This window comes from Trachemys scripta, chromosome 2, assembly GCF_013100865.1.
Source record: "Trachemys scripta elegans isolate TJP31775 chromosome 2, CAS_Tse_1.0, whole genome shotgun sequence".
Taxonomy (NCBI): domain Eukaryota; kingdom Metazoa; phylum Chordata; order Testudines; family Emydidae; genus Trachemys; species Trachemys scripta.
The window spans coordinates 204,353,152-204,366,873 of NC_048299.1; the positions used below are offsets into that span (position 1 = coordinate 204,353,152).

Here is a 13,722-nt window from a genome sequence, read left to right on the forward strand (position 1 = left end):
ATTTGATTTAAAAGTTTAATTTGATTTTTTTTAATTAAGCTTGTCATGAGGTTGATGATTCATCTTCTGTTGGTTTGAAGAATTTGCTTCTTGGTTCCATACATAAATGCTTAGGAAATTCTGAAGATGCGGTTCAGGTAAGTTGTTACAAAGACAATAATGATGTACCCAACTATCTTATAAATAACCCCATTTCTGATTCAGTACGAACTTCTGTTTGTTGGTGTTACTGACGCACTGGGTGAATGATAGTAGAGGATATTAAGTCTTTTCAAAGTATTCTGAGATAGTATGTATTACTGGATTTCATATTGTATGTCAGGAAAAGGCTAAAACATGGGCTTCAGTGATTCCCAGTTCCTATTAAGGGCTAATGTTTAGCAAATGTATCAGCTGAGGTGGCCAGCCAGGGTGGGAGTTGAAGGGAAAAAGAGGAAGTGGAGAATTTCAAAAAAGAATTGTGCCTCTGGGCTATTAAACAGGGTTTAGCATGTTGACTTTTTTTTTTTTTTTTTTTTTTTTTTTAAGACAGCTCAGCTTCTGTCAGTGATATACTTTAAAGCCATCTTAAGCTCTAAAATAGGGTGGCCAAAATTTGGTCCACAGGACAAAGGCAGCCTTCTGTGCTCTGCCATGTGGCCTATGATCAAACCTCAGGTATAATTATGGAAGTGTGATGTGCAGTGATTACAGCCTTCATCAAGCAGGACCTTGAGTCAGAGGTGGGCACAGGACCGTCCTGCCCGGCCCCTGAGCTCCCGGCCAGGGAGGCTAGCCCCCTCCCTTGCAGAGCCGTGTGGGCAGCACTCTGGGCGGCGGAGCTGCGCGCTCCTGCCAAGCAGAGCGGCAGCATGTCTGGCTCCCGCTGGCGTGGCAGCCAAACATGTTGCTCTGCATGCTCTGCTCAGCATGGTAAGTGGTCCGGGGGGTTGTATAAGGGGCGGATGGCTCTGGGGGGTAGTCAGGGGACAGGGAGTGGGGGGCGGTTGAATGGGGCGGAGGTTCTGAGGGTGGTGGTCAGGGGACAGGGGGTCAGATAGGTGTGGGGTCCCAAGAGGCCTGTCAGGGAGTGGGGGTGTGGATGGTGTCAGGGCAGTCAGGGAACTGGGAGCAGGGGGGTTGGATAGGGGGTGGGGTCTCAGGGGCAGGGGGTTCTGGGAGGGGGCAGTTAGGGGACAAGGAGCGGGGGGGTTGGATGGGTTGGGGGTTCTGAGGAAGGTGGGAAGTGGGAGGGGGTGGATAAGGGGCGGGGACCGGTCTGTTTGGGGAGGCACTGCCTTCCCTACCTGGCCCTCCATCCAGTTTTGCAACCCCAATGTGGCCGTCGGGCCAGAAAGTTTGCCCACCCTGTATTACATTATGGGTTCTGTGGATCACACTTCCAAATTGAGTGGCTGCAATCTGTACAAATTTAGGGCATCCCTCAGGCTTTTGCTATCTGCCAATGCAGCTCTCTCAGTTGGACTGAGTTTGAACACCCTTACACTAGAGCAGTGGTCTCCAAACTTTTTTGATCACGCACCCCATCAGTAAAAAAAATTTTGAGCACGCACCCCCTGCCGCGCCGGCTCTACCATTTTTGCCAAAGCAGAAAAAAAAAAAAAAGCCACTCGGACTCCCGTTTGACGAAGCGCAAAAAAAAAAGTGCTCCTCCTGCCGCACACCCCCAAGGATCCTCCTGTGGTGCGCGCACCCCACTTTGGAGGCCACTGCTCTAGATCTAATGGAAAATTGAAAAGAAAGATGGTTCTGTGTATTAGCAAATTTCAAAGATCCCTTTTTAATGTAGATGGAATTGGAATTTGTTCTGCAATCACCGAATTCTTTGAACTTGTTTTATTTTTGCAAATGGAACCCAATTCACACAAAGACAATGAAGGAGGTGATGGTTGGTGAACTCTTATTTCTAATTCTGTCCAATTTATTGTAAAGAATCTGTATCCATGACCACCAATTGTTAAAGAACCATGTTAAACCTGTAATTTTTTTTCAGCTAAAGATATAAAATCTTTGGATCAATTCATAAATTTTTTTGGACACAGACCTAACATTTTTCTCTAACAGCAGATGCTGATATGAATTCATATGATCACTGCTGTTAAGGATTCTTTAAGACATAGGAAATGTTGCTCCATTCAGATTATGATTTTGGAGTTGGCTTGTGGTGCTTGATGTTGAGGGTGCTGGTTATTTAGTTTTCCAAAACAAACGAGAGACTACTCTTTTTAATGTATAAACATTGATTTTTCTCTTACAGTTTTTTCAGCGAGCTGTTAAAGATGAACTGTGCCGTCAAAACAACTTATACATTCAGCCATATGCTTGCTATGAACTTGGCTGTCTTTTGTTAGACAATCCAGAGGTAACAGTAGAGTACATCTTACATCTTACATCCATGGGGGGAGGGATAGCTCAGTGGTTTGAGCGTTGTCCTGCTTAACCCAGGGTTGTGAGTTCAATCCTTGAGGGGTCATTTGGGGATTTAGTTGGGGATTGAACCTGCTTTGAGCAGGGGGTTGGACTAGATGATCTCCTGAGGTTCCTTCCAACCCTAATAATCTATGATTCTATGATTTTTGGAAGTGGAAAGGGGATCAACTGTGACCACTCTAAATGGACAGTGAAAATGTGTTATTTTACAAGTTATCAGGTATAGGAGTTAATTTTAATTACTTTTCCACCAGTGTATAGAGTCCCTTTAGTTTTGTGTCTTTAGTGTGATCGTGTATTATTGTCTACGTGGTGATATCCTACTGTAGAGAGTAGCCTACATCATACAAAGTTTACACTGTGACATTTCCAGGGGCGTTGTGTGTACCTGTGATGGTATAATAATGATTGGTTTCAGTACTGCTCATTTTTACCTATTTATATAATAAATATGGATCTCAGACTGTCCAAGGCAGCTGCACTGAAACATTTCATTCCTGGCCACCAGCTGGTGACACTCTCTAGCAATAAGCTCAGGAGAACCACTCCAAGTCCCTGTCTATTTTATAGCTAAAATTTAAAAAGAAAAGAAAATCATATAAACAACAACAAAAATTATTGAAGCAAAAATATTGGTGAGCTTAATTAGTTCTGTGTCAAAATAAACATCTTTAAGGATTCCCTATATATATATATCCCCCACTCTTGGGATAAGTACAGTGACACTGGAATATTTTTTACAGTGGGGGTGCTGAAAGCCAGTGCTCCCTAAACTTTTTACTTCACACACCCCTTACCCTTGTCTGTGCCCCCTCGCCCCAGAGCTGGGGCCAGGATTGGCTGTGGCTCCGGAAGGGTGGGGGCACATGGACAAGAATAAGGGGGCTGAGGCTGTGACCACAGCTGGGGCTGGGAGCAGAGCTCTGGGCACGGGGCTGGCAGCACTGGGACCACAGGTGCAGGGCCGGGAGCAGAGCCCTGGGCGCGGGTCCGGCAGCAGCTGGGACCGTGCATGAAACCTGGGGGTGCAGCAGCACCCCCCGCACCGCTAATTCCCACGCCTATGGATAAATACATGCCTGGCTCATGAGCTCAGAATCTTCTGGAAAGCTGTTTTTATTGGGACCACCCATTCCCCTATCTCACACCACAAGGTATAAAAGCTCCTCTTGAGTACTGAAGATGCAGCAAGTTTGGAACATACTGAAAATCCACTCAGACTGACTTCTCTGCTTTCTGCCTTCTGATGTATGGGTTTCAGTCTTTCTCACAGTTTTTACTTGTAGAAACATCCAATCTTAAGTTAAAAATGGTCAGTGATGGAGAATGTTCTGCAACCCTTGGTGCATTGTTCCAGTGCTTAATTACTATCACTGTCAAAAATGTATGCCTTATTTCTAGTCTGAATTTGTCTAGCTTCAGCTTCCTGCCATTGAATCATGTTATACATTTCCCTGCTAGATTGAAGAGCCCATTATTAAATATTTGTTACACATGTAGATACTTACAAACTGTAGTCAAGTAATCCATTAACCTTCTCTTTGTTAAACTGAATAGTTTGAGCTCTTTTAGTCTGTCACTGGAAGGTATGTTTTCTAATCCTTTAATCATTCAGATGGCTCTTCTCTGAACCCTCTCCAGTTTTGCATCATCCTTCTGGAATTGTGAGCACCAGAACTGGATAGTGTTCCAGCAGCAGGTCACTAGTGCCAAATACAGAGGTCAAATAACCTCCCTACTCCTACTTGAGATTCCCCTTTTGTTTCTCAGGATTACATTAGCTTTTTTGGCCACAGTATCACACTGGGAGCTCATGTTCAGCTGATTATCCATCATGTTCTCAAATCTTTTTCAGAATCACTGCTTCCTAAGATAGTTCCTCTATCATATAAGTATGGCCTGTGTTCTTTGTTCTTAGATGTGTATATACAGTATTTACATGTAGCGATATTAAAACACATATTGTTTGCATATTGCTTGCAGTTTACCAAGCAATACAGATTGCTCTGAATCAGCGACATCTCCTCTTCATTATTTACCACTCTCCCCAATGTTTGTGTCATCTGCACTATCAGTGATGATTTTATGTTTTCTTCCAGGTATTGATAAAAATATTAAATAGTATAGGGCCAAGAACTGATCCCTGCAAGACCACACCCACCCACCCCCCAGAAACACACCTGCTTGATGACAATTCCCTGTTTACAGTTGCATTTTGAGAGCTATCAGTTAGCCAGTTTTTTAATATTTTAATGTTAATTTTATATCATTCTAGTTTTTTAATCAAAACTCATGTGGTACCAAGTCAAACACTTTAGAAAAGTCTAAGTACATTACATGCACACTACAAATGTGGTTGATAAAGGTAATCTCATAAAAAATATCAGTTGTGTTTGACAGAACCTTTTTTCCGTAAATCCACTTTGAATTGCATTAACCATATTGCCCTCCTTTAATTCTTTATTAATCGAGTCCCTTATCAGCCGCTCCATTATCTTGCCTGGGATCAACGTCAGACTGACAGACCTATAATTACCTGGGTCATCCCGTTTACCCTTTTTAAAAATTGGCACAATGTTACCTTCCTTACAGTCTTCTAGAATGTCCCCTGTGTTTCAAGAATTATTGAAAATCAGCATTAAAGGTCAAGTGAGCTCCTTAACCTGTTATTTTAAAATTCTTGGATGCAACTTATTTGGGCCTTCTTGTCTAAAAATGTCTAACGTGAGTAGTTTCTGTTTAATATCTCCGATGAAACTAGTGGAATGGAAAGAGTGTTATCTCTATATGATGAGACTATATCATCTATATTTTCCTGAAATACAGAACAGAAATATTTATTTAACACTTCTACCATTTCCATATGGATTGTCTGGATTCTTTTTGTTCCTAATATATTTTAAAAAACCTCCTTATCCTCATCTCTGCTGGTCATAGATTTCTCCTTGTGACCCTTTGCTTCCCTTATCAGTTTTCTACAATTCCTAACTTCCAATTTATATTCATTACTATCCACTTCCTTTTTCTTACATTTGTTATGTTTTTTTTTTTATTTTTTATAGCTGCCAATATGAGCAGCAGATGAAGTATGAATAGAGGGGAACAGGGAGAGGCTGGGAAAGGCAGAGTCTATAACTTCTTGAGTACACTGTCCTTCAGAACCTGGAAATGAACCCAGTCACTCTGAGTCTTGACATTCCTTTGCTGTCTAGCAAATAGCTATGAAACTCAGGCAAAGTATGTGTGTTTTTATCCCCCTCCAGTGGTGGGTCCACATAAAAGATAACTTGTTACCAATTACTCTTTTAGCCCAAGTAGTAGAGCACTGTGCTATGGATCTACAGATCCCATCCCTGCTGGTGACCTATGTGGGGAGTGATTATGATGATGAAATGTTTGTTTTTTTTCAGTTTTACAAATAACTTAGGGTTGGGTTTTTTAATGTGTTAAAAAAGTTGCAAAGTAAAGAACTCAGAAGTTAAGAAATGTTGGATTTATGATCATCTGTGAACCCCCTTCCCATGTCTATGAATTATGATTAGGCTTTGCAGAATTTGGTTTTCATATTTTGACAAATAATATCAATGTTTATTTTAAGCATTTTTTTAGATTTTTATCTATTTAAATTTTCACAGTAGTTCAAAATTATGGGTGTGACAGGTTAGATCACAGAACCCCCCTTGGGAGCTGCCACCCGATGTGCCAAGACTACTCCTACCCCTGCTTTCCCTGCCAGCTCGGGACCCCAGCACCCTGTCTTGCTGAGTCAGACACGCCAGTCTGCTCCAACACAGACCCAGGGTCTGAATTACTTGCCCCAAAGCTGCAGGTTTACCTGAAAGCAGCTAACAGAAGTGTTCCTGTCTTTAACACCCAGATGCCCAACTCCCAATGGGGTCTAAACCCAAATAAATCCATTTTACCCTGTATAAAGTTTATGCAGAGTAAACTCATAAATTGTTCGCCTCTATAACACTGATAGACAGATATGCACAGTTGTTTGCTCCCCCAGGTATTAATACATACTCTGAGTTAATTAATAAGTTAAAAAGTGATTTTATTAAATACAGAAAGTAGGATTTAAGTGGTTCCAAGTAGTAACAGACAGAACAAAGTAAGTCACCAGGCAAAATAAAATAAAATGCGCAAATCTATGTCTAATCAAACTGAATACAGATAATCTCACCCTCAGAGATGCTTCAGTAAGTTTTTTTTCCTCAGACTGGACACCTTCCAGGCCTGGGCACAATTCTTTCCCCTGGTACAGCTCTTGTTCCAGCTCAGGTGGTAGCTAGGGGATTCTTCATGATAGCTCCTCTCCTCCCTTTGTTCTGTTCCACCCCTTTATATATCTTTTGCATAAGGCAGGAATCCTTTGTTCCTCTCTGGGTTCCCACCCTTTCCTTCTCAATGGAAAGACACCAGGTTAAAGATGGATTCCAGTTCAGGTGACATGATCACATGTCACTGCAAGACTTCAATGCCCACTTGCCAGCACACAGGTGTACAGGAAGACTTACAGGTAAAATACACCCATCTGCAGACAATTGTCCTGGTTAATGAGAGTCATCAAGATTCCAAACCACCATTAATGGCCCACATTTTGCATAATTACAATAGGCCCTCAGAGTTATATTTCATATTTCTAGTTTCAGATACAAGAGTGATACATTTATACAAATAGGATGATCATACTCAGTAGATTATAAGCTTTGTAATGATACCTTACAAGAGACCTTTTGCATGAAGCATATTTCAGTTACATTATATTCACTCATTAGCATATTTTTATAAAATTATATATTGCAACATCACAATGGGTTTAAAGCATTTTTTTCCATTTTTATCTTTTTTTAATTTTCATTTTTGGGAAAGTATGTGGGGTTGTCAGAAAATAAGAGTCGGACAATTTTATGACTGTGAATGTTGAGATTCAAAAAGTTAAAGCTTTATAACTATTAAATGCAAATTGTCAGCATAACATCAAAATATACAAAGTAAATATCCTCAAATCAAACTTGAATAAGGTCTCAACCAGCATTTTTCTTTCTTTGCCTATCTGAAATTTGATTATTATCAATGGAAATATTTATTATCCGTTTGCGTGGGTATGGTGAAATTGACATTTACTGACATTTACAAATAAAAATCTAATCCTTCCAAGCCTAATTATGATATAGTTTTAAATTATATGATCACATATTATTTCTTCCACAGGACCCGTCTCGTTCAGTGCACAGGACTAACTTTTGAGAGCTTTCAACCTATGTTTTTAATGTGTTTTTTGGGGGGGGAGAGGGAGGAGATTTAAATCCTACATCTTCCTACTTTTTTGGAGTCTCTTGTAAAGAGATTTGTGAATTAGAGGAAGTAACTGATTGATGATTGGGGCTGCTCACCATTTTATACCATCCGAACTGGGCATGGTGGTGAGTGGATCCCAGCATACAGTGCTTTCTAGAAGATAGTTCACAGTCCAGGGGTATGCATATCCCATCAGTGTGGATCATTTTTAGTTACAATATGATTCTCAGAATTTTAGATCTTGTACAAATAAAAAATTCTGGAAATTAACTTGGGGCATAGAAGAAAAGGATTAAACATACTGAAGTTAATGAATGAAAGATACAGATACTGATTTTGCATTTTCATCATAAAAATCATGACTTTTAATAAAAGAAGTATTTCAATTTAATTTGAAGTTATTCATATTTATCTATGAGATCAGCATTGCATCTGAATTAACTTCGTTATTTTTAAACTCTTCCATTCATTGAGCTCTTCGATACCATGGTGGTAGATGCTATATAAGAGACTAAGATCAGTTTGTGCAAAACACAGACTTTATTGGCAATATTTTATACACTTTTGAATGTAGCTATACCATTTAGAAATAAACTACAAATATTTAAGGTATTTATATTCAGAAAAAATGAAGTAATATACTCATTTGAATCACTCATCTTTCTCAGTATCTTTTTTTATCCTTTGTTGGCATACTTGTAGAAAATTTAAAATTAAAAAAAAAAAAATCATATGCATCTTACTGGGGAATAGAGTAGAAATCTTCAAATCCAGTAATAAAAGTTCAGTTGAAAATATCAAATTTTTCGTACAGGCTTGAGTAACCTTTGCTATATCAAGAAAAATAGCTCATTATTGAAAAACAAAATATTCTCTTTTCTCTTCCAAATCATTCTAATAAGGTCTATCTTTATCCCATGATTATTATTGCAGAAGGGCAAGTTGTATGAAGTATGGAAATCTTTTAGTAGCTCTAAAGAGGAGGTTCGAATGAGTAAACTGAAACAGATAAGAAAAAAAAAGTTGAAACTCTTGAGAAATCTCAGTGTATAATTGATGTGTTTTGCAAGTTGAATTGGTCAAAAGAGTAAATTTGCTATTCTTAAACTTTAGTTTGCCTATAACTTTAGTGTTTTCACTGTATATGGTAGCTCACTGTAGTGCTTATAGCTAGTGCGCTCTCTAATCTATCTATCTATAGTAGACAGAAGTGTTGTTTTTTAAATACATACAGAAATACATACAGCAGGACCAGTACCAGTCAGGTACCTCGTTAGGAGTGTTTACTACCATGAGTAGTCCCAGTAGACCCAGTAGTATTTTCAGGGTTGAGACCTTAGTTCTTGTTGGCTGACCATTATACTTTAAAAGATTCTTTTTGACCTTTCTGCCATGTGTACATTCTTCTAAAGTGATATTTTCTTCTCCTTTTTCTAGACTGTGCCAAGAGGCAAAATCTTTCTTCTCCAGGCAAAGGTAACAAATCAACACAACCTAATCCTGCTGTTAAGTGAATTTCAGAGTTCAGCTTGTGGTGCAGGTTTTAAAGTGTTGGTGTATATCACTGATGCTCTATAACTTTATATATATATACACTGGAACTGGTCATTCCTTTTATTCATTGCATGCAGCTTGGGATTTCCTGGAGCTTTTGGACATATACAACTTCCCAGTTACTGTGCAAGCCTTTAATAGAGAAGTAGACTGGTCTCTGCTTGCACTTCAGAGGTAGAGGGGAACCTTCTTCTAATTGGTGGACTGTGCTGGGGAAATCTCTTTACCAACACCATTGCTTAATTTTGGTAAGGGAAGAGGGTTATTAGCAATTTTCAAGCTCCAAGGGCCTTTTTCCTTGTCCTAGTTACTGTTTTGTAGCTCAGTGACTTCTTAAGCATCCTCAGCAAGTCACCTTGACATCCTACGGTCAATGAGGTTAATAGTTGTATGTATTTTGTGTTGCAGGAGGAATTCACTGGATATGATTTTGAGAACAGATTGCATGTCCGCATACATGCAGCCTTAGCGTCTCTGAGGGAAGTGGTTCCACAGTGACAGCCAGGAAGTCTTGACATATTCTTTCCCACGGTTTCCGCACTTTAAGATAAAGCAGAGGTTAAGCTTTTGGGAAGATTGGCTTTTCTTCTGAAAACCACTTGTGCCAGAGACACTTTCCTAGAATGTTCAGAATTGGTGTGATGTAGTAAAGTATTACAGTCTTAATCATTAAAAACAAAATAAGTCAGACAGAAAGAGAGGGTTAAGTGATGTCGTATTTTAACTCTGTTTAGTTTAAGCCAAGCTGAAAACGTGTAGTCTGATCGTAGCCTTACCTGCACAATAAGCACATATCTGATTTACCACAACATTGGCTCAGTTTTGACAGGTATCATTTACCTGTTTAAATATGTCTAAAAGATGTTTTCTAGGGAGAACAACCTCATGTTTGATGAAAATAATACAATATACATAATTGTTGAAAATTGTAAGTTTGCAGAGATGGACAGAACTTTTTTTTCCTTCAAAAGCCAACAAAAAAGAGGGGCACAAAAGAAGAAAATTGTTCAGCCAGGATAATAGCCAGTCTGCTCATTATATTTACTGGGTTAATCCAATGTCTTGATGCATATTGTGTGTCTATTTTAGAAAAATTCCACCCATATATGTAATAAATTATGAAAATATTTAGGTTCTCTGCTTCTGGTATGTTCCAGACATATATTTTGTTTTTGACATTTAGTTACTGTATGGGTCATTTTAGTTTTGTTCTTAATGTTCTACATGGTGCATTGGCCTGCTAGGCTAGATGTTCCAAAGTTTAGCAAATTCTTTTCCACTTAGGTTGCCAAATATTGTAAGATAAGGCAGTAACCTTAAAAAGTAATTTTTAAACCCCCTTATTTTTAAGTAAGGTTGTCTTACTGAATAGTATCACTTCCCTTACTTCCATATATGGTACTCTAAACCTCAGGTGTTTAAAGTATTCATATACCTCAGTCAGCTTAAGAATATTTGCCAGGACCATATAACTTTAAAAACATGGCCAAACGTGTAGTAATACTGTAATCTGTTTACCTGACAATCAGTAATATTCACTGTCTTTTTATGTTGTTACATTCTTTTTAGTATAATATTTTATGGAGATATACATTTTACTTACAAAAAATGTGAAACCTGGCCAGAATGGTAGTAAATTCTGTTGCTTTGCATAACGGATGACTGGATTTCCTTGGAAATGGTTAGCATAAAGCCTTATCTTTGCTCCAGCCAGGTTGCTTTAAATGTTTCCTAGCTCAATTTCTTTCTCTCTCTCTCTCTAATTTTGTCTCTGCAGAATGTTTCCAAAATGTAGTATTTTGCCCACATCTAACCTGCACTGGTTTGCTTCAGGAGTTGCATCTCAAATGAGACCTGATGTGGAGGGGGGGGAAGTAATGCTGTATATTCACTAGGCAGAGAGAAAAGATTAGGATAACAACCTTTGCTTTCTAACTAGAAATACAGAATTCCCACCATTAGGGATTTGCTTAGGAGCAGTCCAATCTCCCCTTTTTATTGCAGTCCAAGATGAGGATAAAGACTTTGTGAATCCTAGAGGCTATAATGTAGCTTTATTGTTTTATGATCTAGTTACAGTCCATGTAGTGAACATGTTTCACCTTAGGTTTGATTCAGTAATACTGAGTCACAAAATTCTGGCTTTGTGAGTTCAATCCTTATTTGAATTGGTCAATTCAAACAAGTATTGGATAGGAACATTATACTGTATATTACTTAGAACCCTGATTGTGGTTTAAAAGTGAGCGTAATATACTTGACTTCTTTTTATTTCTGACTTTTTGTTTTTTAATCAAGAATATAGTCCACTCTGGATAAGTAGAAAATAGGCAACTTTACATTACCCACAGATTTCCTGTAGTACACCATTTGAACTGAATGCAAGAACATACTGTCCACACAACTCCTGCATTCACTTTGTGTTGAGATGTGAAGGGTCAAAATACCCCAGATGAATGGTAGACACATTGTGAAAGTAGGCTTATCAAATGGCCTACTCCTCTCACCAGGTCTGTTGAGTTGGAGTGGCATGGAAACAGCCTTGTCTCACTATGTACTCATACAACACCTCAGCTCTGTGCAAGTTTTAGTTTCTCCATGAAGTCCAGAAAATCATCACTGAAGTGGAACTGTTTCTGTATTTTTCTCCCCTCGTAGGAGAATCTCCTTATTTGTAAATGTCAGTTATTTTTTATATTAGATTATGCCTGTGATGAGAACAATCTCAACTGTATTTTACATAACTTGAATAAGTTTTTATACTTTAGAGCTCGGAGGCATGGTCTAATTGCAATAATGCAATATGCATCTTCCTGGTGAATATGTTTAAGATTTTATCTTCATTGGGTCAGGTATTTTTTGGTTGTTGACACAGTTTTTATCTCATTATGACTCATTTCAAGTAAATAACTAGAATTTTTAGATGTCACCAAAAATAAGAATATTTATTGTGGTGTACTGTACATGTCATTAATTTACAGAAACTGCACTTTTATATTTCTGCTGAGTAAAATTAAAAGAAAACATGGACCAGATTGTTCTCTTGCTCTTTAAAATTACCCTTAGTCAGTGGCTTCCCAAATACAAAGATGCCAAGTATTCATAAACTTCCTGGCTGTTAGTGAATTGTCTAACAGCAGTTACCTCAATTTCTGTTCTTCCATCATGGTTTTAGTCTTCTGGTTTAGAAAATGGGTTACATATTGAGCTCAGTCATGGCATGGACATGAAGATTTGACACTCATTGTAAAGACCTTAATTTTATTCCCACCAAAAATCTGTACCCACAGTATTTCTCCATTTTCCAAAAATGTCTCCAGTTTTCTCTCAAACGAGCACATTAATTGCTTCTTTTGCTAACTTGAGATGCTAGTTTTGTATTCTGGCCATGTTTGGTTCTTAAATAAAATTCGCAAAGCCTTGTATTGAATTGCCTGTCCATTTTCCGAACATAGTCCTGTCTAAACAGCTTATTGGGCATTTTTTAGTCCAAAATTGACTCTCGGTAGATATTCCAAATGGGAAGCAGTGTGTTGGTAGCACCATACAGTACACATATTTTAATGCAGAGATTGTGAAGGGGTTGGTTATCCATGAAATAACTGCACAAACCACCTCCCTTTCCAGTAATGATCACAAAACAACATCCCTATAGCAACAGTAGTAGCTGCCTGCAAGGAAAAATATTAGGAAAATGTATGTTTAGATGTCTTTTGTGTGATTTATTAGCTGGAGATAAGCAGCAGCCAGTGCCATCTGACCAGCCAGTTATTCCTGAACCACCACCAAGTGCTCCATAGACCACAATTTGGGAACCTCCTATGTACTAGACTCCACTAATCTTAAACAGTAAGAAGTAAGATACCAGTACATTGTCTCTAATTCTCCATGCAGCAGATATTATGTAATGAAAACTGTGGATAAATATTTAAATGGTTTTGAACAAAACAAAAAGCTGGGATTGCAGCCTTTCTATCTTAGTTATAACTTGAGCAGGAGTCTGTACAACAGTGCCTCACATTGTAATGTTTCAAGGTTATCGAATCAATCATTTCAAGAACTAAGTATACTCTGTGGGCCAGAGCCTCATCAAAATGAATAGAGTGCAAATCTCCTCTAAATCAATGGGATTACTCCATTACAGAGGTCTGATTCTAGCCCATTATGTCCAGTGCACAATCAAAACATTGCAAAACAAGTACTCTGTATATTGATTGATAAATCATAGGGACTTGCCCAAGTTCCACTGAATTGCTTGTATCTATATAATTTTCATCTGTGCCAAAGCAAACAAATGTAATAGTAAAAATAACTCTGCACTGAACAACTGTGTCCAGTTCTGGTGCCCACAATTCAAGACAGATGTTGATAAATTGGAGAGGGTTCAGAGAAGAGCCATCAGAATGATTAAAGGATTAGAAAACATACCTTATG

General features: G+C 38.5%; 1 protein-coding gene across 1 annotated transcript in view; it reads left to right on the forward strand.

Annotated features, from left to right (window-relative positions):
- Positions 1-12,316, forward strand: part of TTC39C (tetratricopeptide repeat domain 39C) — a 68,065-nt gene extending 55,749 nt beyond the window's left edge. Inside the window, exons 11-14 of the mRNA XM_034762780.1 lie at positions 40-137; positions 2,258-2,362; positions 9,172-9,210; positions 9,697-12,316. Coding sequence (XP_034618671.1) covers positions 40-137; positions 2,258-2,362; positions 9,172-9,210; positions 9,697-9,786 — 332 coding nt within the window. The 3' untranslated portion in view covers positions 9,787-12,316. The remainder of the gene's footprint in view (positions 1-39; positions 138-2,257; positions 2,363-9,171; positions 9,211-9,696) is intronic.
- Positions 12,317-13,722: the final 1,406 nt, after the last annotated feature.